Genomic DNA, 27,953 nt, shown 5'->3' with positions numbered 1-27,953 from the left:
CAGCAAGGACTAGACGGGCCGAAGAGCCTGTTTTTATGCTCTGCTACTCTTTGTATCTATGACTGTATGACCATGTATTGTATTTTGGGCCAGTAATCCTACCACCAGCTGTGCAGTAAGACCCCTGTGTTGTTACCCTGCCCTCTCTCCCCGATACACTGAGTCACCTGGTTGCACTGGAGACCGGGATTCATGAAGGTGAATGAAATTCATCGCTGTTCACAAAGAATGAGCACTGACCGAGAGGCAGTTGCTTGCTTCTGTCAGATCTTTTACTCACAATTCAAAAGTACAGCAGAATATTACAGAAGAAGAAAACAAACATTAAGCTGGACTATGATGAAGGGAGTGTGCACACTACTTGTCAGATTTAGCTACTGCATCGATACTTAGACTCAATAACACAGGAGACTGAGTTTAAATTCCAGCAGGGCTGAGGAAATTAAATTCATTGAGCTGAACGATTCGACATTGAAGCTGGGAACACTGACATGAATCCATACCTTACTGGACATGGCACTGAATAGGGGGAAGGATGTAATCATTGCCATCCTGCTGTTGCTGGAACTGGTCATTGGTAGGTGGACCACGAGACCCTTCAGTTCTGATGAAGCGTAACTGCCCGAAACATCGACTGTTTATTCTTTTCCATAGATGTTGCCTGACATATTGAGTTCCTTCAGCATTTTGTGTGTGTTGCTTTGGATTTTCAGCATATGCAGAATTTCTCATGTTTGTGACATTAAACATCTACACGAGGATGACTGAATCTAAATTAAATTGTGAGGCATTCTGATGCAAAATGCTGCAGATGCTGGAAATCTGAAATAAACCTGGAAGAGGTGGGTTGTTCACCAGGTCAGGCAGTGACTATGGAGAAACAGCTCCCGGAAATGATGGTAACAGAGATCACCCTCCTTATAGGGGTAACGGAAACACTTGGACTCAAGCCGTGTGAGGATTAACAGGAGTCCTGATGAATTGTTTATTCCCCTCTATTGATGCTGCCTGACCTGCTGAGTTCCTGCTGTGTGTTGCTCATGATTTCCAGTATCTGCAGAATCTCTTGTTCAGATGGGGATGGGGTGCCAGAAAGACATTGACTTCGGGTGATAGATATCAGGATGATTTGGCAATCCCTCCGGGATAGAGTAAGAGGGGCACTCTGATAACAGCCCTCAGTTACCGATGCCTTTAGAGGAAGCGGCTGCCTTGGCATTTTGCAGGACAAGTTTAGCTGTCTCCACCATTGTATCCAGCGAATTGTTCAGCATCATGAGAGTCACTGCAAAGGATGATGTTGCCCCAAAGATAGAGCCCAGAATGGGGACAAAGTCAAGGAAGAGCTCGACAGTTGTCAGTGTCACTGCCAGGGTGCTTGCATGGATCAACAGCACTACCTGCTCATGCGTGATCTCCCCGAACACCCACTTGTGCTTGGCACCTCTCTGCAGATCCGCGACACTGGTCCCCACTCTCTGGGCCAGTCTGCGGAGGGATGCCTCATCCAGACCAAGGATCTCCCGTATGAACAGGATACCAGAGATAATAAGTGTCAGATCACAGACCAGAGACAAACCCGGAATGGGAACTGCACCGATACCCCCCGATATGGCAGACAGCATCTGGATGAATGGCCGCAGAGCCTCACGTTTTCCCTCTATAGCAGCTTCAGATGTGTTGGGAAGAGCTGTGATGAATAGATTCTTCTGTGTCTCCATGAGATTGGATACCACAGCCTTCTTTAGTTGAGGAAAATCAAAGTCCTCAAGGTCAAATGCAGAATAGAGAAAAACAGTAGGTTTCTCTACCCCTGCTGCCCGCAGTGAGGAGACGCAATATTCTCTCACTCTCCGGAACATATCCTCCTGGTTGTAACCCTTCTTGTGGCTTTCTGCCCTGACAGTCTCGTCGATCTTAGAGCGCACCAGGTAGAAAGGTTTGCCCGCCTTCTTCAGTGCTTCAACCAGTAACTTGTCATTCTCCGTGACCTGAGCAGCTGTGACAATGATGCCAAAATCATACTGTGAAAAGTTGGTTTTCTTCATGAACTTTTTCACTGGAAACTTAGGTGTATTCAACCCAGGGAAGTCATAGTACTGAACATTAGGAAGGGTGGGGTGGGGGTAAGGTGTTATTTCCATGGTGGTCTCTGTGCTGCCAGTTGGGGCAGCCCCTTCCTCATTCTCATCCAAGTCAAGCAGAGCATTAATCAGGGTCGATTTGCCTGAACCACCTTCACCCATCACCGCAATCCGGATCTGTACATTTTTGAACTGCTTGGATTTTCTCTCGATTGCCAACTGAAAACCCTTCTGTCCTTCACGTCTATAGGTAGCCACCAGATCCTTCACATCCTTGGTGTTGTAATACAGGTTGGATAGAACACCGGCCATTTCCCACTGAAAGAAAAAAACATGTTTATTACGTTGGAGAAGGAAGTCGTCAGGAGATCTCAAGGGATCCATTGTGAACGAGCCGAATGAATATAAAATCAGCTTTATGGTATATGTAAGAGGGTGGTTGCTTTTCTAATTAGAGGGCGGCAACCACTGGTGACTAAGAGGTCTCCTGCTTCTTGTAATTATATTAATGATTTGCATGAGAATATAATCAATTTGTGGAAGATAGCAATGCTGGTGGTATAGCAGACAGTGGAGAAGTTGTCTGAGATTACGACAAGATCCACATCACTTGGGAAGTTTGGCCAAAGAGCAGCAGATGGAATTTAACGGACGTGGGCAAAATGAGTAATTTCGGAAACACAAGAAGTGCTGGGAAAATACAATATCAACATTTCCCTGAAAATGGTGTCACAGGTAGACAGGGCAGTGACATCGAAATTTGAAGCAACACACACAAAGTGCTGAAGCAAAGTAGCTGGCCAGGCAGCATCTATATAAAATATAAAACAGTTGATGTTGCGGGCCAAGACCCTTCAAGGGGAGAAGTCAGAGTAAGAAGGTCGGAAGAGAGGAAGAAGAACAAGATGGTAGGTGATAGGTGAAACGGGGAGAGGGGGAGGAGTGCAGTAAAGAGCTTGGAAATTGATTGATGAAAGAGATTAAGGGCCAGAGGGAGGTGATGGGCAGGTAAGTGAGAGAGGGAGAGGGAAATGGGGTTAGTGGGGGCGGGGGGAAATTACCAGAAGTTCAAGAAATTAATGTTTATGCCCTCAAGTTGGAGGCTACCCAGATGGAATATAAAGTATTGCTCCTTCAACCTGAATGTGGCTCATCACAGCATTGGAGGAGGCCATGGACTGATATATGGGAATAGGAAGTAGATTTGAAATGGGTACTTTCAATTCTGTTTTCGATTTCACCCATCTTTGAGGATGTAACAAAACACAGAGATGAAGGTAGAGCAGTGGGTGTAGTGTATATAGATTTTAGTAAGGTATTTGATAAGCTTCCACATGTGATGCTTATTCAGAAAGTAAGGAGGCATGGGATCCAAGGTCACCTTGCTTTGTGGATCCAGAATTGGCTTGCCCACAGGAGGCAAAGGGTGGTTGTAGATTGTTCGTATTCTGCATGGAGGTTGGTGACCAGTGGTGTTTGGCAGGGATCTGTTCTGGGACCCCTCCTCTTTGTGATTTTTATAAGTGACCTGGATGATGAAGTAGAAGGATGGGTTAGTAAGTTTGCTGGTATCCTTAATGCCAAGTGACTGAATCTTTCTGACCAAACTCCCATGAGAGGTCTTGGTGAAGGTCTTACTAGAGTCCATTTAGACTACATCCTTCATCAACTTTCCTGGTAGCCTCTTTGAAAAAAAATCTAAGCTTTATTGGATGTGACCTACCACACGAAAAGGGATCCAGACCATCTCTAAACAGTCTCTGTCTATCTAATGCCTGTCAGATGGAGGAGAAATGCACAGCCAATGCAGAATATACCTGTGGCCGATCCCCTCAATAATAATTATATAACTTTAGATACTGTTGAAGGGGACAACCTAATGGGCGGAGCAACAGTGACCAGATCTCTGGCACTGAGCTGATGCTGTGGCTCAGAACAGCAGAGGGATGAAGAGGACTACTATGTTGACAGAGATTCCTTAGTCAGAGGAACAGAGATGAGGTTCTGTTGTCATGATAGAGACACCCGGATAGTAAGTTGCCTCCCTGATGCCAGGATCATGGATGTCTTGGATCGTGCCCATGGCATTCTCAAGGGTGAGGGTGAGTAGTCTTGATATATATAGGCACTAATGAAATAGGTAGACAAAGAGAGAAGGTCCTGAAGAGAGATTTTAGAGAGCTAGGTAGAAAGCTGAGAAACAGTAATCTCTGGGTTGCAATCTGTGCCATGTGCCAGTGAGGGTAAGAAGAGGATGAGTTAGCTGCTGAAAGCATGGCTGAGGAACTGGTGCAGAAGGCAGAGGTTCAGATTTATGGATTATTGAGATCTCTTCAGGAAAGGTATTACCTGTATAAAAGGGACAGTTTATACCTGAACCCGGAGGTTCAATATCCTTGCGGACAGGTTGGCTGGTATTGTTTGGGTGGGTTTAAATTAATTTGGCAGGGGGATGCGAATTGGAGTGATGTTGAAGAGATAATTGGTTTACAAACAGAGGCAATGTGTAGTGAGACTCCTCGCAAGAAGATGCTGATGACAGCAGAAAATTGCAGTTAACAGGATGGGTTGCAACCTAAAAGGCGGACAAAATCGAAAATGTTGACTACAGGACAAAAGTTGTTATATTGGAACGTGTGCAGTATATGGAATAAGGTCAATGAACTTGCAACACAGTTACAAGTATGATGTTGCAGGTATCACTGAATCATTAATGTGGTCGTCCATTTCTTATTCCTCAGTTGCACCCATATGAGCTCAGTAGATGAGTCCTCTCTGTACGGTCTGAGGACAGGGGGACATTGTCAGTGACTAGTAATGCCACTCCTCCCTCGTTCGTATTCCCCCTCTATTTTATCCCTGCAGCATCAAGCTGCCAATCAAGTTGCTCAAAGGAAATTCTAACCATCGGTTCTTGTACCGCATTGCTCCACATATTATGTTATTTATCTGACACAGACAGCAGCAGCTCACCCAGAATGAAATCGGTTCCTTTGTCATTGCAAATTGGATAACGGGGAAGTTCATGCATCTGGCAAAAGTGTTCCATGTGCTGCTTCCAGCTCCAGGAACATAAGACCATAAGACCATCAGACAAAGGAGCAGAAGTCAGCCATTCGGCCCATTGAGTCTGCTCCACCATTTTATCATGAGCTGATCCATTTTCACCTATTTAGTCCCACTCCCCTGCCTTCTCACCATAACCTTTGATGCCCTGGCTACTCAGATACCTATCAATCTCTGCCTTAAATACACCCAATGACTTGGCCTCCACTGCTGCCCGTGGCAACAAATTCCATAGATTCACCACCCTCTGACTAAAAAAAATTCTTTGCATTTCTGTTCTGAAAGGGCGCCCTTCAATCCTTAAGTCATGCCCTCTCGTACTAGACTCCCCCATCATGGGAAACAACTTTGCCACATCCACTCTGTCCATGCCTTTTAACATTCGAAATGTTTCTATGAGGTCTCCCCTCATTCTTCTAAACTCCAAGGAATACAGTCCAAGAGCGGACAAACGTTCATCATATGTTAACCCTCTCATTCCCGGAATCATTCTAGTGAATCTTCTCTGTACCCTCTCCAACGTCAGCGCATCCTTTCTTAAATAAGGAGACCAAAACTGCCCACAGTACTCCAAGTGAGGTCTCACCAGCGCCTTATAGAGCCTCAACATCACATCCCTGCTCCTATACTCTATTCGTCTAGAATGAATGCCAACATTGCATTCGCCTTCTTCACTACTGACTCAACCTGGAGGTTAACTTTAAGGGTATCCTGTATGAGGACTCCCAAGTCCCGTTGCATCTCAGAACTTTGAATTCTCTCCCCATTTAAATAATAGTCTGCCCGTTTATTTTTTCTGCCAAAGTGCATAACCATACACTTTCCAACATTGTACTTCATTTGCCACTTCTCTGCTCATTCCTTCAATCTATCCAAGTCTCTCTGCAGACTCTCCGTTTCCTCAGCACTACCGGCCCCTCCACCTATCTTCGTATCATCAGCAAACTTAGCCACAAAGCCATCTATTCCATAATCTAAATCGTTGATGTACAATGTAAAAAGAAGCGGCCCCAACACTGATCCCTGCGGAACACCACTGGTAACCGGCAGCCAACCAGAATAGGATCCCTTTATTCCCACTCTCTGTTTCCTGCCAATCAGCCAACGCTCTATCCACGAATGTAACTTTCCCGTAATCCCATGGACTCTTATCTTGTTAAGTAGCCTCATGTGTGGCACCTTGTCAAAGGCCTTCTGAAAATCCAAATATACAACATCCACTGCATCTCCCTTGTCTAGCCTACTGGTAATTTCCTCAAAAAATTGTAATAGTTTTGTCAGGCAGGATTTTCCTTTAAGGAATCCATGCTGAGTTCTGCCTATCTTGTCATATGCCTCCAGGTACTCTGTAACCTGATCCTTGACAATCGACTCCAACAACTTCCCAACCACGGATGTCAAGCTAACAGGTCTATAATTTCCTTTTTGCTTCCTTGCCCCCTTCTTAAATAGCGGAGTGACATTTGCAATCTTCCAGTCCTCCAGAACCATGCCAGAATCTATCGACTTTTGAAAGATCATTGCTAATGCCTCTGCAATCTCCACAGCTACTTCCTTCAGAACACGAGGGTGCATTCCATCTGGTCCAGGAGATTTATCTACCTTTAGCCTATTCAGCTTCCTGAGTACTTTCTCTGTCGTAATTGTGACTGTGCACACTTCTCTTCTGTGCCACCCTTGAGTGTCCGGTATACTGCTGTCTTCCTCAGTGAAGACTGATGCAAAATACTTGTTCAGTTCCTCTGCCATCTCCTCATCTCCCATTACAATTTCTCCAGCATCATTTTCTATCGGTCCTATATCTACTCTCACCTGTCTTTTACTCTTTATATACTTGAAAAAGCTTTTAGTATCCTCTTCAATATTATTTGCTAGCTTCCTTTCATAGTTAATCTTTTCTCTCTTAATGACCTTCTTGGTTTCCTTTTGTAAGGTTTTAAAAACTTCCCAATCCTCTGTCTTCCCACTAATTTTTGCTTCCTTGTATGCCCTCTCTTTTGCCTTAACTTTGGCTTTGACTTCTCTTGTCAACCCCGGTTGCATCCTTTTTCCACTCGAAAATTTCTTCTTTTTTGGAATATACCTGTCTTGCACATTCCTCATTTCTCACATAAACTCCAGCCACTGCTGCTCTGCCGTCTTTCCCGCCAGTGTCTCTTTCCAGTCAACTTTGGCCAGTTCTTCTCTCATGCCGCTGTAATTTCCTTTACTCCACTGAAATACCGACACATCAGATTTCGGCTTCTCTTTTTCTAATTTCACAGTGAACTCAATCATGTTATGATTGGTGACACCATTGGCAACACCAGAGTGCTGGCACTGAGCAAAATGAAACTGGTTCAGGGAGACAGATCACAGGGGTCAAGAACAGAACAGGGAAGGGAGAGGTCCACAATGAATGACTCACTGTGAGGGATTGCTTTAATTTACAGGGTTGATCTCGATGCAGAAGGAGAGACCCACAGCAAAGATCACAGCAGAGAGAGAAGAGACCACCGGCAGGTGTGCAGATGCCAGAACTAGGAAGATTATATAGTTTAATATTTGGCCAAGGAGTTGGTGTAGGAGGAAGGATAGAAGCAGTATCATAGGAAGGGCGGATAACAGTGCTGCAGATGAAGTAGGTAGTTTACAAGCAGAGGCAATGTATAGTCAGGAGAGTCTGTTATTAGGGCAAAATTGCAGTCAATGGCATTAGTTGCAACATAAAAGGAGGACAAAAGCAAAAAGGGTGTTGTATTTGAATGCATACAGTGTATGGAATAAAGTAGATGAACTTGCAGCACAGTTGCAGATTGGCAGGTATGATGTTGTAGGCATTACTGAATCATGACTGAAAGAACATTATAACTGGGAGCTTAATGTCCAAGGATACATATTGTATTGAATGGATAGGCAGGAAGGCAGAGGGAGCAACGGTACTCTGCTGGTAAAAAATTAACTCAATTCATTAAAAGAGGTGACATAGAGTCAGGAGTTGTTGAATCATTGTGAACAGAGCTAAGGAACTGCAAGGATAAAAAAGACCATGATGGAAGTTATATACAGACAGCCAGACAGTAGTAAGGATGAGGTCTACAAATTACAATGGGAGATAGAAAATGTATGTCAAAAGGGCAATGTCACAATAATCATGAGGTACTTCAATATGCAGGTGGATTGGGAAATCAGATGGGGCTGGATGACAGGGGAGGGGATTTCTAGAGTGCCTACGAGATGGCTTTTTAGAGCATTGTGTAGTTGAGCCCACTAAAGGATCAGATCATCTGGATTGGGTGTCGTGCAATGAGCCAGAATCGATTACAGACCCAAAGGTAAAATATCCCTTCGGGGCAGGTGATCATAATATGATCAAATTCACCTTGAAATTTCAAAAGGAATAGCTAAAGTCAGATGTATTAGTATTTCAGTGGAATAAAGGAAATTGCAGAGGCATGAGAGAGCTAATGACCAGAATTGATCGGGAAAGAACATTGGCAGGAATTATTGCAGAGCAGCAGTGAATGAAATTTCTGGAAGCAATTCAAAAGGCACAGGACACATACATCTTAAAGAGGAAGAAATAAAGGAAAGATGACACAACCGTGGCAAACAAGGGAAGTCAAACTCAACATAAAAGCCAAAGAGGGGGCATATAATAGAGCAAAAACTGGTGGGAAGTTAGTGGATTGGGAAGCTTTTCAAAACCAACAGAAGGCAACTAAAAAGTCATTTAGAAGGTAAAGATGGAATATGAAAGTAAGTTAGCCAAAAAAAAAAAAGAGTATCCCGAAAGTTTCTTCAGATACATAAAGTGTAAAAGGGAGGTGAGAGCGGATATCGGACTGCTGGAAAGTGATAACGTAGTAATGGGGTGTGGCAACAAAATGGCAGATGAACTGAATGTGTGTGAAGCTATCATAACTAGAGAGAAATTTCTTGGGAAACTGAAAGATCGGAAGGTAGATAAGTCCCCTGGACCATATGGTGTACAGTACACAGTTATGAAAGACGTGGCTGGAGATATCATGGCGGCATTAGAAATGAGCTTTCAAGAATCACGGGATTCTGGAATGGTTCCAGAAGTCTGGAAAGTTGTAATGTCACCCCTCTCTTCAAGATGGGGGAGAGGCACAAAAAAGGAAACTACGGGCATGTTAGTCTGACCTCAGTGGTTGGGAACCTGTTGGATTTAATTATTTAGGATGACATCTCAGGGTTCTTGGAGGCACATGATAAAATAGGCCATAGTCAGCATGATTTTGTCAAGGAAATATCTTGCCAGACAAATCTGTTGAAATTCTTTGATGAAATACTGTAACAAGCAGGATCCGCAAGGGAGAATTGGTTGATGTTATGTACCTGGAATTCTCTTTCTTTATTAATCTTTTTATTGATTTAAAAGGAGCATAATTACAATCAAGAAGAGAATTATCTCAAATATATATATCAGTAGCAATATAAAATGAGATTAAGACAAACATTGACAAAATCATAGATATTGTTACACTAGTGTACGGGGTTTCGTCTTTGTTATGTTAAATTTAAAATGGCTTCTTTTTTGTGTTAATCTTCTAAACTGCTGCGTATGTGGATTAAAATGGCTTCTATGTTATGTTAAATGCTGAGAAAGTCTCTAGCTAGAAACTTGCTTGGGTTAATACAGACAGCAGAGGTACTACTAGTCAATGGGTGTCCACGTTATTCTTTCTTGGGGTGATAATGCTGTCTCATATGACTGGAAAAGAGGGGCTTTTGGTGGGCAGTCAGAGGAGAGACGGGGAGAACGACGGACGTGTGGGAAGACTCAGGTCCATCAATCCGGGCGGTCCCGAGCCGCACGTCGACGGGGTCAGGGCGGTCCTGAAGAAATTCCTGAACTCCAACGTGTGCACGAAGAACTTGAACTTTGATAAGTCTGGCACCTTTTTCATTCCCTTTTTCTGTATTGAACTTATATTAATTTCACAGACTTATTAATATCTATAAAGCGTACTGTGTGTGCTGGCTGATGATCGATGTTTGAAACTGATTTGGGTGGTAGTGGTACAGCAACCGACATAACCGGCAGCCAGACAGGATTTCCCCTAGATATATACGAGCCAATATGGCTGAGCGTTACACTCAAAAATGAAAATAGCAATTCTCCTTTTATCAGTTTATAAAGAGAAAAGAAAAAAACATTGAGTTTTAGATGAGGAGAGAAAAAACCCCACTACACTTTATATATATATATAAAAAAGAACTGGGCAATCCATTTTGAGGATACAACCAAAAAGAAAGAAAGAAAGAAAGACTTTCTGATCCAATACAAAACTTCAAAAAAAATTGAAAGAGTAATAAACCAAATTAAATGAAAATATTGGATTAAAAGTCACCAGATTTGCTCAAATTTAAAGGATGTATCAAATGCCTGACTTCTTATTTTCTCTGAACTTAAAAAGGACATAATGGAGGAGAGCCAATAAAAGACAGTAGGTGGATTAGAATCCTTCCACTTCAATAAAATGGCTCTCCTAGCCAGTAAGGTTGAAGAAGCTGTCATACATTGAGTGGAAACAGGAGTATTTCCTGCTTCTCATGGGATAATCCCAAAAATTTGTGTAAGCAAATTAGGTTGCAAATCCAGATCCAAAACTTTTGACAGTATTTTAAAAACATCTCTCCAAAAGTTATCTAGCTTTATACAAGGCCAATACGTATATGTTAAAGTGGCCGGCTCAGTATTACATCTGTCAGAAATAGGACTGATATTGGAGAAAATACGCGTTAGTTTATCCATGGACATATGGGCCTGATGCACTATCTTGAACTGTATCAATGAATGACGGGCACAAATAGATGAGTTATTAACCAAATGAAAAATTTTACTCCAGTGATTATCTGAAAATGACTCTTGAAATTCCAATTCCCAAGCACGTTTAATTTTATCATTGGATATCATTCGTGAATTCAATAACAGTTTATAGATTATAGCTATCAACCCTTTTTGAAATGGTTTAAACTGAAAGGGAGCATCTGTCATATTAGGTGGATAAGCAGAAGGGTAAATTGGTAACAAACCACGTAAGAAAATCCTAGTTTGTAAGTATCTAAATAATTGTACATTAGATAAATCAAATTTATCCACTAACTGTGAAAAAGACATTAAACAGTCCTCTAAAAACAAATCTGAAAAAGTCATTCTTCCTTTGGTTTTCCAAATTAAAAAGGCCTTATCCAAAATTGATGGTTTAAAAAAACAATTGAGATGGATATTACTAGAAAGAATAAAATTATTTATCTCAAAAAATCTACGAAACTGAAACCAAATTCTTAATGTATGTTTAATAATGGGATTAAAATCTTGTCTACTAATCTTAGAAAACAAAAAGGGACCAGAAGCTCCCAGTAAAGAGGCCAAAGAGAATCCTTTCACCGACTTTACCTCCAAATCCAACCATCAAGGACATTCACGTATATCTGAATAGTGAATCCAAAAAAGTAATATATCGAATATTAATTGCCCAATAGTGCATTCTAAAGTTAGGCAAAGCCATACCACCATCCTTTTTTTAATTTCTGCAATAAGGATTTACTCAATCTAGGATTTTTATTGTTCCAAATATAAGATAAAATTATAGAATCTATTCTGTCAAAGAACTTTTTAGGAACAAAGGAAGGAACTGCCTGAAATATATATACAAATTTCAGTAAAATTATCATTTGAATAGCATTAATTCGACTTACTAATATAATATCATCGGTTTGGATTTTAAGAAGGTTTTTGACAAGGTGCCACACATGAGGCTGCTTAACAAGCCATGAGTCCATGGTATTACAAGAAAGATTCTAGCATTGATTGGCAGGAGGCAAAGAGTGGGAATAAAGGGTGCCTTTTCTGGCTGGCTGCCAGGGGTCTGTGTTGGGATTGATACTTTCCACATTATATGTCAATGATGTAGATGACAGAATTGATTGTTTAGTTGGAAAGTTTGCAGACAATATGAAAATGCGCAGAGTGACAGTAAGTTTTGAGGAAGTAGAGAATCTGCAGAAGGAATAATATGGATTAGGAGAATGGGCAAAGTCACAGGTGGGATATAATGTTGGGAAATGTTTGGTCATGCACTTTGGTGGAGGAAAAATGCAGAGAAAATCAAAAAAACAGAGTCACAAACAGAGTTGGGAGTCCTTGTGTAGGATTGCCATAAGGTTAATATGCAGGTTGAGTCTGTGGTGAGGAAGGCAATGCAATGCTAGCAATCTTTTCAAGAGGACAGCCTCAGGAAATGTCTTCAGCCGCATGTTCCTCGTATGATAGCCCTTTCATCCCTAGAATCATCGATCCTTGTCAACCACGTCTGGACCCACTCCAATGCCAGCACATCTCTTCTAAGATGAGTGGCCCAAAACTGTTCACAATACTCAACGTGAGGCCTCACCAGTACTGATCTACTTCATCCAGTCATCCCCACTCCCCTGCTTTCACCCCATACCCTTTGATGCTCTGGCTAATCAAGAACCTATTTATCTCTGCCTTAAACACATCCAATGATTTGGCCTCCACAGCCGCTCATGACAACAAATTCCACAGATTTACCACCTTCTGACTAAAGTAATTTCTCCGCATTTCAATTCTAAAAGGACGTCCTTCAATTCTGAAGCAGTGCCCTCTTGTCATAGATTCCCATACCATGGGAAATAACTTTGCTATCTCTAATCTGCTTAGGCCTTTCAACATTTGGAACATTTTTCTGAGATACTCCCACATTCTCCTGAACTCCAGTGAGTACAGCCCAAGAGCTGCCAGAGGTTCCGCAAATGGTAACCTTCTCATTCCTGAAATCATACTCGTGAATCTTCTATGAACCCTCTGCAATGTCAGAATATCCTTTCTAAAATAAGGAGCCCAAAACTGCACACAATACTCCAAGTGTGCTCTCACGAGTGCCTTATAGTGCCTCAAAATCACATCCCGGCTCTTATATTCTACACCTCTAGAAATGAGTGCCAACATTGCATTCACCGTCTTCACAAGCAACTCACCCTGCAGGATAACCTTTAGTGTATCTTGCACAAGGACTCCCAAGTCTCTTTCCATCTCTGCATTTTGAATTCTCTCCCCATCTAGATAATAGTCTGCCTATTTATTTCTTCCACCAATGTGCAGGAGCATATATTTTCCAACATCGTATTTCATTTGCCACTTCTTTGCCCATTCCCTTGAACTATCTAAGTCTCTACAGGTTCTCTGTTTCCTCAACACTACCCGCTCCTCCACCTATCTTGGCATCATCGGCAAATTTAGCCACAAATCCATTAATACCGTTGTCCAGGTCATTTATATACATCGTAAATAGTAATGGTCCCAACACTGACTCCTGTGGAACTCCACTGGCAACCGGCAGCCAGTCAGAATAGGATCCCTTTATTCCCACTCTGTTTTCTGCCAACTAGCCAATGCTCCACCCACGCTAGTAACTTCCCTGTAATTCCATGGGCTCTTATCTTGCTAACCTCATGTGTGGCACCTTGTAAAAGGCTTTCTGAAAATCCAAGTACACCATGTCTACTGCATCTCCTTTGTCTACCCTGCTTGTAATTTTCTCAAAGAATTGTGGTAGATTTGTCAGGCCGGATCTTCCTTTTAGGAAACCATGCTGGCTTTGGCCTATCGTGTCATATGCCTCCAGGTATGCCATAATCTCATCACTAACAATTGATTCCCAACCACTGATGTCAGGCTAACAGGTCTATAGTTTCCCTTCTGCTGCTCCCACCTTTCTTAAATAGTGGAGTAACATTTGCAATTTTGCAGACATCCAGTACAATGCCAGAATCTATTGATTCTTGAAGGATCATCATTAACACCTCCGCAATCTCCCCAGCTACTTCCTTCAGAACCCAGGGTGCATTCCATCAGGTCCAGGTGATTTATCCATCCTCAGATCATTAAGCTTCCTGAGCACCTTCTCAGTCATAACTTTCACTGCATAAACCCCACTTCCGTGACACTCTTGAATGTCCGTTATACTGTAGATGTCTTCCGCTTTGAAGACTGATGCAAAATACGCATTCAGTTCCTCTGCTATGTCGGCACCTTTCATTACAATGTCTCCAGCGTCATTTAGTATTGGTCCTATATCTACCCTCGACTCTCTTTTACCCTTTATATACTTAAAAAAAGCTTTTAGTATCTTCTCTGATATTAGTCGCCAGCTTCCTCTCACAATTCATCTTTTCCTTCCGAATGACTTTCTTAGTTTCCTTCTGCAAGTTCTAAAAAGCTCCCCGATCTTCTATCTTCCCACTAGCTCTGGCTTCCTTGTATGCCCTCTCTTTTGCTCTTGAGTGCTAACATTGAATCACCACTGACTCAACCTGCAAGTTAATCTTTAGGGTGTTCAGCACAAGGAATCCCAAGTCCCTCTGCATCTCAGATTCCTGAATTTTCTTCCCGTTTAGAAAGTAGTTTGCACATTTATTTCTACTACCAATGTGCATGATCGTGCATTTTCCAACATTATATTTCATTTGCCACTTTCTTGCCCATTCTCCTAATATGTTTAAATCCTTCTGCATCCTTCTCAGTATCATGTGCAACCTTGACAACAAATACATCTATTCCATCATCTAAATCATTTATATACAGCATAAAAAGAAGTGGTCCCAACACCGCCCCCTGTGGAACACCAGTAGTCACTGGCAGCCAACCAGAAAAGGAACCTTTTATTCCCACATGCTGCCTCCTACCAATCAGTCAATGGTCTAACCAGGTTAGTAACTTTCCTGTAATATAATGGGCTCTTAACTTGGTAAGCAGCCTCATGTGTGGCACCTTGATAAGGCCTTTTGAAAGTCCGAATATACAACATCCACTGCATTCCCGTTATCTATCCTACTTGCAATCTCCTCAAAGAATTCCAACAGGATCATTAGACAGGATTTTCCCTGAAGAAAACCATGCTGACTTCGTACTTGTCACCACCATGGATTCGGCAGCGCAGTAGATATGGCAATTGCGCTTGTAAATGTGCACGTGTCAGCTAATTATTCTTTCATTGTGATAGTATTTTACTCCATACTTGTTGTCTTAGTGCTTGTCGAGATTTGGATGCAGCCTGAGAAATTGGACTATTGAATCAACTGACTCTGAAGACAAGTGATATTCATTTTATTTTCAGTTGTTCTTTTCAGCCGCAGTGTAGGCTTCGTTTAGCATTCGAGAGTTTTAGTTAACGGCCCTGTTTGGCCTAACCTTTATTGTTTTTTGTTCCCCTTTAACACTGTTCATATTAAAGTCTGTGAACTATCGACCCACTTCAGTGTCTCTCACTCCTCACTTGGGCCAGATGCGAACCTGGTGACAGCAAGTCTCGAACACTCAACGATGGACCCAGCAGAGAGAGAACAGCTGATCCACTGCTACAAGTGCACCTGGAGACGAGCCAGGGCTTCTCCGCTGTGTGCCCAGAAACAACATTCCCAGCAGGATGATCAGCTCCGTCGACAGGCAAGGCCATTCAAGCCAGAAACGGAGGTCTGGTTGGCATCAAGGGATCTTCCCCTGGAAGTTAAGAGCCAGAAATTGGCACCGCACTACATGGGACGGTTTGCAGTGGAAAAGGCTGTCAACTAGGTGACCTATAGATTGCATCTACCAGCATCACTGAAGATCCACCCAGTCTTCCACTTTTCCCAGCTCAAGCCGGTTACTAACTCCCCCTTGGCCCCAGTCACCCCACCTCCCCCTCCTCCCCTGCCTGGTAGATGGCTCCCTTGTCTATACTGTGCAGCAACTTCTGGCATCTTGCCGGGTACATGGTAAGGTCCAGTACCTTGTGGACTGGGAGGGGTATGGCCCAGAAGAACGTACTTGGATCCCGGCAAGTGACATCTTCAACAAGTTGTTGATCCGGGACTTCCAGTGAACACAGGTCTGTGGCGCCTCAGGGGCTGTGCCTGGAGAAGGGGGCCCTGTCACAACCACAGATTCGGCAGCGCAGTAGATATGGCAATTGCGCTTGTGAATATACACATGTCAGCTAATTATTATTTCATTGTGATAGTATTTAACTCCATACTTGTTGTCGTAGTGATTGTTGCGATTTGGACACAGCATAGCAACACTTGGCTGCCTGTTTGCATTCAACTTGTTGACTGTTGAGTCAACTGACTCTGAAGACTAGTGGGATTTGTTTAATATTTAGTTGTTTGTTTCAGCCCAGGTGTAGGCTTCACTCTTGTAAATCTCCTCTTCACCCTTTCTATGGCTTCCACATCCTTCCTGTAGTGAGGCAACCAGAACTGAGCACAGTACTCCAAGTGTGGTCTGACCAATCTGCAACGTTGCCTCTCGGCTCCTAACTTCAATTCCACGATTGATGAAGGCCAATACACCATATGCCTTCTTAACCACAGAAACAACCTTTTTGTCATCACCAAACTTACTAATGCATCCCTCCGCTTCCTCATTCAGGTCATTTATAAAAATCACGAAGAGTAAGGCACCCAGAACAGAACCCTGAGGCACTCCACTGGTGATCAACTTCCATACAGAATATGACCCGACCATAACCATTCTTTGCCTTCAGTGGGCAAGCCAGTTCTGGATGCACAAAGCAATGCCCCCTTGGATCCCATGCCTCCTTACTTTCTCAATTGTTGTTCATCCATCGACGTCGATGAGGACATTGACACACCATTATGATGGTGTCGAGACTAGCACTTGATATGGATTTAAGTGAGGGAGAGTTGCGCAGCGTCAGCCTCACTCTCTCTTCCCAATTCTCATCTGGAGCCAGTGACACGTCAAAAGTCGAGATGGCTGGAGATGGGACTAGGTGCAGTGAATGACCAGGACAACCTCTGTGTCTTGTCGTCCTCTACATGTTCCACGACGCTGGCAGAGACCGCCTTCTTGACCGTTAGACCTTCCATTGGTCTCGTCTGCTCAATCCACCAGAGTCTGTCCTCACATGCTGGGATAGACAACTCCCTATCTCACTGAGGGTTTGAGACCCATCGGCTACCATCACCTGGTTTTGCCGGCTTGTCGAACCTGTTGCCCGGGGTGTGGCCACTGTCACATGCAAACAGCTGCAGGGAGCCACAGGTGAGAGCTGAGTGCCAGGTGGGAACCAAAGGTGGACTAACCACCTTGAAAAGGACATGACATGTTCCCCCACCAGAGGTGCTACCCCTCCCTGACAGCCGACTTTCTCAATAAGCCTTGCATGGGGTACTTTATCAAATGCCTTGCTAAAATCTGTATACACTACATCTACTGCTCTCCCTTCATCAATGTGTTTAGTGACATCCTCAAAAATTTCAATCAGGCCCGTAAGGCATGACCTGCCCTCGACAAAGCCATGCTGACTACTCCTAATCATATTATACCTCTTCAAATGTTCATAAATCCTACCCCTCAGGATTTTCTCCTTCAAGTTACCAACCACTGAGGTTAGAATCACTGGTCTATAATTTCCTAGGCTATCACTACTCCCTTTCTTGAATAAAGGAACAACATCCACAACCCTCCAATCCTCCGGAGCCTCTCCCGTCCCCATTGATGATTCAAAGATCATCACCAGAGGCTCAGCAATCTCCTCCCTCCCCTCCCACAGTAGCCTGGGGTACATCTCATATGGTCCCGGCATCTTATCACCATCTTCACAACTTGTGAACCTTTAGGTCTTTCAGCTTTTTGATCACCTTCTCTCTTGTAATAGTGACTGCACCCACTTCTCTTCCTTCACACACTACAACATCAGGGAGACTACTGATGTCTTCCACAGTGAAGACTGATGCAAAATACTCATTTAGTTCATCAGCCTTCTCCGTGTCCCTATTATTATTTCTCCCACTTCATTTTCTAGTGATCCGGTATCCACTCTTGAAAAAAACATTTACTATCCACTTTCATATTATTTGCTAGCTTGCTTTCATATTTCATCTTTTCCCTTCTAAATAATTTTATTTGGTCTCTGCAGATTTTTTAAAAACTTCCCAATCCTCTATCTTCCCACTATTTTTTGCTTTGTTGTATGCCTTTTTTTTGCTTATACAATAGCTTTGACTTTGCTTGTCTGCGACGCTGGTACTGTTTTACCGTTTGAGTATTTCTTCATTTTTGGAATGCACATGTCCTGCACCTTCATTTTTTCCAGAATTGCACACCATTGCTGCTCTGCTGAGAACCCTGCCTGTCACAAAGGGGGCATTGGGAACGGACCCAAATGCAAGACACAGGCACTGAAGTACAGGGAACAGGACTTGACTAGAGTAGGGACGTGACAGGATACAGACAAGGAGCCGGGACAAGAATGCCTACTTGGGCTAGGACATGGACCAAACACCGGGAACCCGGACAAGGAACTATGAACGAGGATCCTGGGCTTGGACTCCGAGTCAGAGACTGGACAATGACCCAGGACCTGGGTCTTGCCTCGGGCTCGGACTCCAGAACTAGGCAAGAACATGACATGGCTACAGGACAGGAAGCGGCTGGGGTCTTGGCTCTTGAAACTTGAGGCTGGGGACTTGGCTTTTGAGGCTTGAGCTTGGAGGCAGGCTGGGGTCCTGAGTCTTGGAATGTGGAGGCTAGAGCTCAAAGACAGACAGGGAACTATACATCAACATAGAGCCAGGACTTAGCCTTCCAAAAGCCAGGACTCATCTTTAACACAACACCAACATGGGAGAGGACAGTATATAGACATAGAGCTGGGACTTAGACAAGCCAGGACTCAACTTCTTCTCCACACCAAGGTGGGACAGGACCATCCATTGGGTAAAGGCAGAATGGCCAGACATACCCAACAGAGGCAAAGACAAGACAAGACAGGTCCCCCCACAGAATGGCCTGACTTACCCCAGAGGTGAGGACAAGACAAGACAAACACCAAAGAACAACAGACAGTTCCATCTCTGCATCAGGGTTACTCCAAGCAGCAGTTACAGCCAGCAACCTCGGCTGGCTAGGGAAACAGCCAGATCCCTACCTAGCTTGGAGTGGCTGACGGCCACTCAGCTGGCCCAGTAAACAGCCAAATCCATACCACAAAGACAGCTCCGACTACAGACAGCAAGGATCCATGAGGCAATGGTTCACTAACACAGCCTAAAGATGGCAAGTGGCCACTCTAGCCTTCCACCAGCAGGTTGCTCCCAGGGGATCTTGACAAGACAAACCAGCAGCCCACACTCAACCCCAAGGCTACTTATATTCCAAGTCCCAAGATGGGAATCAGGTGCCTATGATTAACTCAACCAAAACAAGGGACAGCTGGAAGACCCGGAGCCCTGGGTCCATGGACCGAACTATGACACTGCCAGCAGCTCATTCTAATTTACTTTGGCCGGCTCTTCTCTCATACCACTGTAATTTCCCTTACTCAACTGAAATAATGCTACTTTCTCTCTATCAAATTTCAAGTTGAACACATTTTGTGATCACAGACCCTTCAGCTCATCTAGTCTATGACGACATGACCCGCTTAGTCCCACATCCCTGGAAACGGATCATATGCTGCCAAACCCCTCCTATCCGTGTGCCTATTCAAACTTCTGTTAAATATTACACACTTGATCCTGGATTCAACTCTTCCATTGGCAGTTCTTCCCACATTCTCACCACTCTGAGTGAAGACATTTCTCCTCAGATTCCCTTAAAATATTTTGCATTTCATCCGAACCTATGACCTCTAATTCTAGTGTCACCCAGCCTGAAGGGACGAATCAAACAAACATTCACCCTTTCTAATTCTCAAACAACAGGAATTCTGCAGATGCTGGAAATTCAAGCAACACACATCAAAGTTGCTGGTGAACGCAGCAGGCCAGGCAGCATCTGTAGGAAGAGGTGCAGTCAACGTTTCAGGCCGAGACCCTTCGTCAGGACTAACTGAAGGAAGAGTGAGTAAGGGATTTGAAAGTTGGAGGGGGAGGGGGAGATCCAAAATGATAGGAGAAGACAGGAGGGGGAGGGATGGAGCCAAGAGCTGGACAGGTGATAGACAAAAGGGATACGAGAGGATCATGGGACAGGAGGTCCGGGAAGAAAGACGGTGGGGGGGGGGGAACCCAGAGGATGGGCAAGGGATATATTCAGAGGAACAGAGGGAGAAAAAGGAGAGTGAGAGAAAGAATGTGTGTATGAAAATAAGTAACAGATGGGGTACGAGGGGGAGGTGGGGCATTAGCGGAAGTTAGAGAAGTTGATGTTCATGCCATCAGGTTGGAGACTACCCAGACGGAATATAAGGTGTTGTTCCTCCAACCTGAGTGTGGCTTCATCTTTACAGTAGAGGAGGCCGTGGATAGACATGTCAGAATGGGAATGGGATGTGGAATTAAAATGTGTAGCCACTGGGAGATCCTGCTTTCTCTGGCGGATAGAGCGTAGGTGTTCAGCAAAGCAGTCTCCCAGTCTGCGTCGGGTCTCGCCAATATATAGAAGGCCACATCGGGAGCACCAGACGCAGTATATCACCCCAGCCGACTCCTCTTTCTAGATCTTTCTGTCTCTGTCTCTGGAGACAGCTTATCCACTGATGTCCCCTCCCCTTTCTAGATCTTTCTGTCTCTGTCTCTGGAGACAGCTTATCCACTGATGTCTACTATAAGCCGACTGATTCTCACAGCTATCTGGACTATTCCTCTTCTCACCCTGTCTCTTGCAAAAACGCCATCCCCTTCTCGCAATTCCTCCGTCTCCGCCGCATCTGCTCTCAGGATGAGGCTTTTCATTCTAGGACGAGGGAGATGTCTTCCTTTTTTAAAGAAAGAGGCTTCCCTTCCTCCACTATCAACTCTGCTCTTAAACGCATCTCCCCCATTTCACATACATCTGCTCTCACTCCATCCTCCCACCACCCCACTAGGAATAGGGTTCCCCTGGTCCTCACCTACCACCCCACCAACCTCCGCGTCCAACATATTATTCTCCGTAACTTCCGCCACCTCCAACGGGATCCCACGACTAAGCACATCTTTCCTTCCCCCCCTCTCTCTGCATTCTGCAGGGATCGCTCCCTACGCAACTCCCTTGTCCATTCATCCCCCCCATCCCTCCCCACTGATCTCCCTCCTGGCACTTATCCGTGTAAGCGGAACAAGTGCTACACATGCCCCTACACTTCGTCCCTTACCACCATTCAGGGCCCCAAACAGTCCTTCCAGGTGAGGCAACACTTCACCTGTGAGTCGGCTGGGGTGATATACTGCATCCGGTGCTCCCGATGTGGCCTTTTATATATTGGCGAGACCCGACGCAGACTGGGAGACCGCTTTGCTGAACACCTACGCTCTATCCGCCAGAGAAAGCAGGATCTCCCAGTGGCCACACATTTTAATTCCACATCCCATTCCGACATGTCTATCCACGGCCTCCTCTACTGTAAAGATGAAGCCACACTCAGGTTGGAGGAACAACACCCTATACTCCATCTGGGTAGCCTCCAACCTGATGCCATGAACATCGACTTCTCTAACTTCCGCTAATGCCCCACCTCCCCCTCGTACCCCATCTGTTACTTATTTTCATACACACATTCTTTCTCTCACTCTCCTTTTTCTCCCTCTGTTCCTCTGAATATACCCCTTGCCCATCCTCTGGGTTCCCCCCCTCCCCTTGTCTTTCTTCCCGGACCTCCTGTCCCATGATCCTCTCGTATCCCTTTTGTCTATCACCTGTCCAGCTCTTGGCTCCATCCCTCCCCCTCCTATCTTCTCCTATCATTTTGGATCTCCCCCTCCCCCTCCAACTTTCAAATCCCTTACTCACTCTTCCTTCAGTTAGTCCTGACGAAGGGTCTCGGCCTGAAACGTCGACTGCACCTCTTCCTAGAGATGCTGCCTGGCCTGCTGCGTTCACCAGCAACTTTTATGTGTGTTACCCTTTCTAATTCTGTTGGATCATCCCTCAATCTTGCTGCGCTCCAGGCAATAAACTCCTAACCTTTTCAATTTTGCCTGTAAGCCGGATCGTGAAATCCCGTCAAAATCCTTGTAAAATTTATCTGCACTCTTTTGAACTTATTGATATCCTTCCTGCAGGCAGATGACCAGAACTGGACGAAATACTCTAAATTAGGCTTCGAAACTTCAACGTCAAACCAGCATCCTAACCTCTGTACTCATAACTTTGATGAATGGAGACCAATGTGCCAAAAGTTCTCTTTGGGACACTACGTGTGATGCCACTTTCAAGGTATTATGGATGCCATTGACGTTCTACTCCTACACTAGTTCGCCCTCCCAGTGTAACACCTCACACATGTCTGGTTCAGCTTCCAACTTCCAACTTCCTGCCTAATTTCACCAGATGGTCAAGATCTCGCTGCAAGCTTTGATATCTTTCCTCCCCGTCCACTATGCTCCCAATCTTGGTGTCATCATCAAATCTGCTAAACTGGTTACCACATTCCCGTCTAGATCACCAAAAAGCAACAACGGGCACAGCAGGATCCCCGGCAGCACACTATCAGTCACACCGAGGTGATGGGCTGGTAGTGACGCCGACTGGGATTGGCTCTGAGAACATCTACACTCTTATCTGCTGCAATAAACAAGATATAAGATCTCGTGGTGGCATAGCATTTCAATTCCAAATCCCATTCCCACACTGCTCTACTTATCCACAGCTTCCTCTACTGCAACAATGAGCCAAACACTGGTTGGTGGAACAAAGTCATATTCCATCTCAGTAGTCCCCAAACTGCTGTCATGGACATCAATTTCTCTAAGTTAACCTCAGTCACTGTGTCCTCCCCCCTTGTCTCCGCTTGATGCCATAGTCCTCTTAATCCTTCTGTTTCCCTTTCCCACTCTCACAACCAGATCACCGCGCTCCTCATGTTCACCATGTCCTTCCCTTTATTAAATGCTTCACCGTCCTCTCCTAACAAAATCCTTCCCTCGTCTTATATGATTACGTCCTATCATCTTTCCCTCCCAACCACCTTTCCTTCACCTGGACTCAACTACCAGCTGCCAACTTGTACTCCTCACCCTCCTCCAACATTTTATGCTGGCTTCTGCCTCACTCCTTTCCACTGCCGATGAAGGGCCTCGTCCCGAAAAGTCAACTCCTCATTTCCCTCTGTAGCCTGACTGAGTCCTTCGAGCATTTTGATTGCATTGCTACTTCGGGGGGAGGGGGCGTGGCGGGGGATTGTGAGGTCTGCGGGGTTGGTCGAGGTAGTGTCCTGTCAGTTCGAATCCCAGGACCAAATTTGGGAATATTCAGTCAATCGCTGCGAAACTATCGCAAATATAAACAACTTACCTGGGTTGTGTTCAGTTTCCCTGCAGTATCACGGTTTCAACAATCGGGGATATATAGGGCTGGTCGCAGAAACCTCGTCAGTTTCAAACCCAGACAAAGATTGGAAATACTTGGCAACTTGTAGAAATGTAAACATGTTACCTGTATAGAGTTCAGTTTCCCTGCTGTATCACTCCTGTTTATAGAATGCTTTAGAATGTCACTTAGCGCTCCTAATCCAGGATGAAATTAATTCTGGGCGCTCGCTGGATAAACATAGAACATAAAACATTGCAGTCTTTTGGCCCACGTTGCTGCTCCGATCCTTTCACTGGTGAAGAGACTATGGCTGTAGGAAATGTTTCCAGGGTGACCCCTCTGTGGGAGTGGGGAAGATGTTGGTGGGGCCACCCGGGGGTCTGTGAGTCCGTATGTGTAGCTATTGTAGTGGCTGTGAGACTGGTATTGTGGCGGCGAAAAGTACTCGGGGGAGCCATCATATTCCTCATCATTGCAAATCCCTCTGCAACAGAGTTAGTTCTTCAATGTTAGTCGTCAGCCAGGACATACTGTCCGTGAACTCCTTGTCAGTTACCTTGTCACGTACCCCGTGACGGGGATAAAGAACCAGCAGAAACAGAAACCACTTTGGAGTCTCGTATTGCTATAAACTACTAATATTTATTAGTGACTTCGCAATACAGTAATATCAATGTAAATAAATCACACAGGTTAGCAATGATTATATATAAAAGTAAGTGTGGAATATATATGTATGAAAACCAAGCTTCTTTAAGTCTAGGGGTAAAAAGATACAGTCTAACGATGTTGAGTAAAGTTCAGTTCAGTTTGTGGTGTTTAGTTGAGTAGTGATGGAGAGAGAGAGAGAGAGAGAGAGAGAGAGAGAGAGAGAGAGAGAGAGAGTTGAGTCTTCAGGTGAGCTGATGCCGTTGATCTTCTCGTCGTCCTCCGAAATCCTTTACAAGTCACCGACTGTGACTTTAACCAGAGGGGCCAGTTTTCCTGTGGTGGAGCTATCACCCAGGCGAGGATGGACACGTAGACAACTCCCCACCAGTCAACCCCTTCTCCTACGTTGGAATTACAATTTGGATCGATCCGCCTGATCGATCCTCCAAAACCCACTTTCTCTGCGGGCACAACAATGCTCATTCAGTGTTCAGATCATGTGCCTGAGGTCTGTATCATCTGACCTCCCATTTATTTCTCTGTGCTGAGCATCACCTGTCATTCAAAGAGCCCCTCCTTCCTTTGTCTGTAAAGGAAATGCACAAGCAGGCAACCTGTCCTTAGAAGAAATATCAACAACCTGCTGAAAATCATAACATTGAATGTCCATTAAATAACACCGCCTTCGGTCACCATAGCAACTTACGAGCTGCTCGGTGCTGTCTCCAACTCCAAACTCAGTAAAAATCCAAAGTTACTTCCAATGCCTTAAAGTGACAGTCCAACCGTTAATCTTCGTCTCTCTCTCTCTCTCTCTCTCTCTTTTCAAAAGCAACATATCGGTGGTAAATAACTGTCTCTCTCTCCTTTCCAAACAAACCATCAATGATAAATGTCTCTCTCCAAATAGTTAATAGGGGTACTCCTGGATCCCCTCACAACCTCCATATGCTCCAGTATTTGTTTTTTTCAGTTTTAAGTCCTCTCGCGCAAGGGCCAACATCTGTCCGTCGTTTGGCAATTTCCTCTTATGTTTTTTCAGTCTGTAACTGGACAAACGCGCACCAAGTATACCGTTTCCTCTTCGCTTGTTTTCTGTAGATGTGTCCTGCGCATGCCCAGTAGGAGGAGATTCATCCAAATACCAGTTTTAATGAAGACGGAGGTATTTTCAAAACCCCCTGGTGTGAACGCACATCGTTTTTACGCGAAACCGGCGTTTTCAAAATTATCCGGTCTAGTGGGGACGTAGCCAAGTAACACCGATCCTAAGACCAATCTCACCCTTACCGCAACATGGCGCAATATGTTTTCTTCATCCATATCCTCAAATGGAGTCTCTTAAATGTCCCTAAAATATCTGGCTCAGGCAGCATCCCGGCAGTGTGTCTCATGTACCCATCACTCTGTGTAAAAGTCAAATGTACATACCCCTCCCCCAAACCAATACTTTTCGCCAAATACTTCAAAACTATGCCTTCTCCGATTAGCCATTGCCACACCGGGTAAACAATGCCAGCTGTCCGCTGTATCTGTGTATTTTTTCATCTTACGCAACTCTATCAAATCTCCTGTCATCCTCCCTCGCTCCAAAGAAAAACAACCGTATCTTGCTCAAACTTTTTCTCGCAGGACATGTCCAGGGAGCATCCTGGTATTTTTTACCCCGCAGCCTCTCAAAACCTGACACATCCGTCCGATAATGGGGTGACCGAAACTGAACACAATACTGCAAGTGTGGTGTGATAAGAGAGAACTGATCTCATGTCACGCCCCGACTGTTGGGCGCTGTGACGCACGTAGCCCCCTCTCTCAAACTTATCACCTAGACAAGTCACCTGATCGTGTGTCCCAGTAACCCCGACACATTCACTGGGAGCGCAGACCATGCTGGAGGGTGACACGGCGAGACGAACGGGCATAATTTCACCAATCCAAGGGGTGGGGAATATCGGGGGAGAAGGACAGAAGCTACAAAATCTCCCTAACTGGGAAGAATGGGGATTGATGGATCTTCAGCCTTTGACAGGAGGTCTGTAGCGGAGAACATGGGGCAATTAGAGGTCCACGGGATTGGTCACAGATAGCTCGTCAGCTTGAGAATGTCGGGCATCATTTTGCACTTGTCAGAAAGTTGTTCTGTATCTAGTACAAACGAAAGGTGGTATGTGCTGAATTGTTGCACAGTGATCTTAATCCAAAACGAAACTAATTCTACGCACACTCCGAATAACAGCTGAGTTACCCCAAAACACACCACTGCGTGATGGGCGCTGTCACACCGCAACTGAAATACCCTCAAATTCATCCACACAGACCGACCACCTTACCGTTAGTCTCAGGAGAACTCCAAGAAAAAGCAACTCCTTCGTTACACAGTATGTTCCCAGACTGAGCAATGACCACTCACGCACTGCCTAGTCCAATTTGAAATAGATCTCAGCTCGGGGCTCCGCCCAACAGAGGGAGGCAGACCGCGGCTACACTTCTCAAAGTAAAATTAACTCAGGTCCGTATCAAGGGGAAAAAGAACGGATCAGACAGGGGAGCTTCCGGCACTGGGGGAGCTCCACAGTGGCGACCCTATACGGGGAGAGAGGTGTTCGTGGGTCCCCTTTCTAAAGTCGGTGAACGCCCTTTGGGAGAACTTTTTTTTTCCAAAACCACTACATTAGCTTACGTTCGAGAATTTCGTTTTTGATACGGCGACATCCCAGTTTCTAGATGGGATTCCCCTAATTCTCACAGGGAACCACAACATTGGTTTTGGAATTGGTAACGAAGACTGTGCAAGATCCGTTCACTGAACTGTGAATCTAGATAATTATTTCAACATCGAAAGAAGTCCGGGCCACTGGGGGAGCAGAAGAAGGTGGGGGAGGGGAACAAGTGCAGGACCAACAAGGCAACAGACAATCAATAAGCTATCAGAAAGCTCCAGGTCTTGGCTAAGTAGTCCTTAAGAGAAGATCCATCTAAATGAGACGGTGCACGGCGTCGGTCAGATATATCACGGCAGTTTGAAAGCTTGGATAAATTTTGGCACGGGTCAGTAAAGTGTTCCGAAACTGGTGAAGATATAAACAATTTACCTGGGAGGAGATTCCTGCAGTGTCACTGTTGGAGAGAGAATGAAGCCGGAGTGTTGTTCACCGCTCTCAACCCGGAATGAAACTAACTCTGGGCACTCCCTGAAATTTATATGGGTTAATTTAGGACACGCCCAGTAATCCACAAACCTTTCGTTGCATATTAGTCCCAATGGACAGTTAACCCACTGTCCGGTCTAACTTGAAATACATCTCAGATCCTGGCTTTATCCTTCAGAATAAAGAAGGGAACGGCTGCACTGTAGCAACCTTCGGGGCAAACAAAGGGGAACAACAGAACCGGCAACTGTTTTAATACTTGGGAAGAACTAACAGGCAGAATAGGGAAAGAAGACGGCCGATGTTGTTTATTTGGATTTTTAGAAAGCCCTTGACAAAGTGCGCACATGAGGCTACTAAACACTATGAGTCCATGATTTTACAGGGAACACACAAGCATAGGTAGAAAATCGGCTGACAGACAAGAGCAAAAAGTGTATGTCGGGGAGTAGTTTCCTGCAGTGTCACTGTTGGACAGAAAATGAAGCACAAGTGTTATTCACCGCTCTCAACCCGGAATGAAACTAACTCTGGACATTCTCTGAAATTTATATGGATTATTTTATGACACTCCCAGTAATCCTCAAACATTTCCTTACACATTATGAACAAAGCAGATAAGCTTAGAGCCTGGATCAGTACTTGGAGGTATGATATTGTGACTATTACAGAGACATGGATGGCTCGCGGGCTGGAATGGTTACTTCAAGTGCCAGGCTTTACATGTTTCAGAAA

General features: G+C 44.7%; 1 protein-coding gene across 4 annotated transcripts; it reads right to left on the bottom strand.

Moving 5' to 3' along the window:
- Nucleotides 1-257: 257 nt before the first annotated feature.
- Nucleotides 258-27,253, bottom strand: LOC140201123 (T-cell-specific guanine nucleotide triphosphate-binding protein 2-like). 4 transcript variants are annotated; one of them, XM_072264744.1, is made up of 3 exons: nt 27,162-27,205; nt 3,466-3,612; nt 258-2,402 (listed from the first exon to the last, which is right to left on the bottom strand). In XM_072264744.1, exon 3 carries the CDS (start codon nt 2,394-2,396, stop codon nt 1,179-1,181), a length of 1,218 nt encoding a protein of 405 aa, XP_072120845.1. In that variant the 5' UTR covers nt 2,397-2,402; nt 3,466-3,612; nt 27,162-27,205; the 3' UTR covers nt 258-1,178. The 4 variants fall into 4 exon arrangements, with proteins under 4 accessions (XP_072120845.1, XP_072120844.1, XP_072120842.1 ...); XM_072264743.1 differs by lacking the exon at nt 27,162-27,205 and adding an exon at nt 26,400-26,704; XM_072264741.1 differs by lacking the exon at nt 3,466-3,612 and having other exon boundaries at nt 27,162-27,253.
- Nucleotides 27,254-27,953: the final 700 nt, after the last annotated feature.

This window comes from Mobula birostris, chromosome 8 (assembly GCF_030028105.1).
Source record: "Mobula birostris isolate sMobBir1 chromosome 8, sMobBir1.hap1, whole genome shotgun sequence".
Taxonomy (NCBI): Eukaryota; Metazoa; Chordata; class Chondrichthyes; order Myliobatiformes; family Myliobatidae; genus Mobula; species Mobula birostris.
The sequence above is the reverse complement of the archived record's forward strand: the minus strand, read 5'-3'. Positions and strand labels throughout refer to the sequence as shown.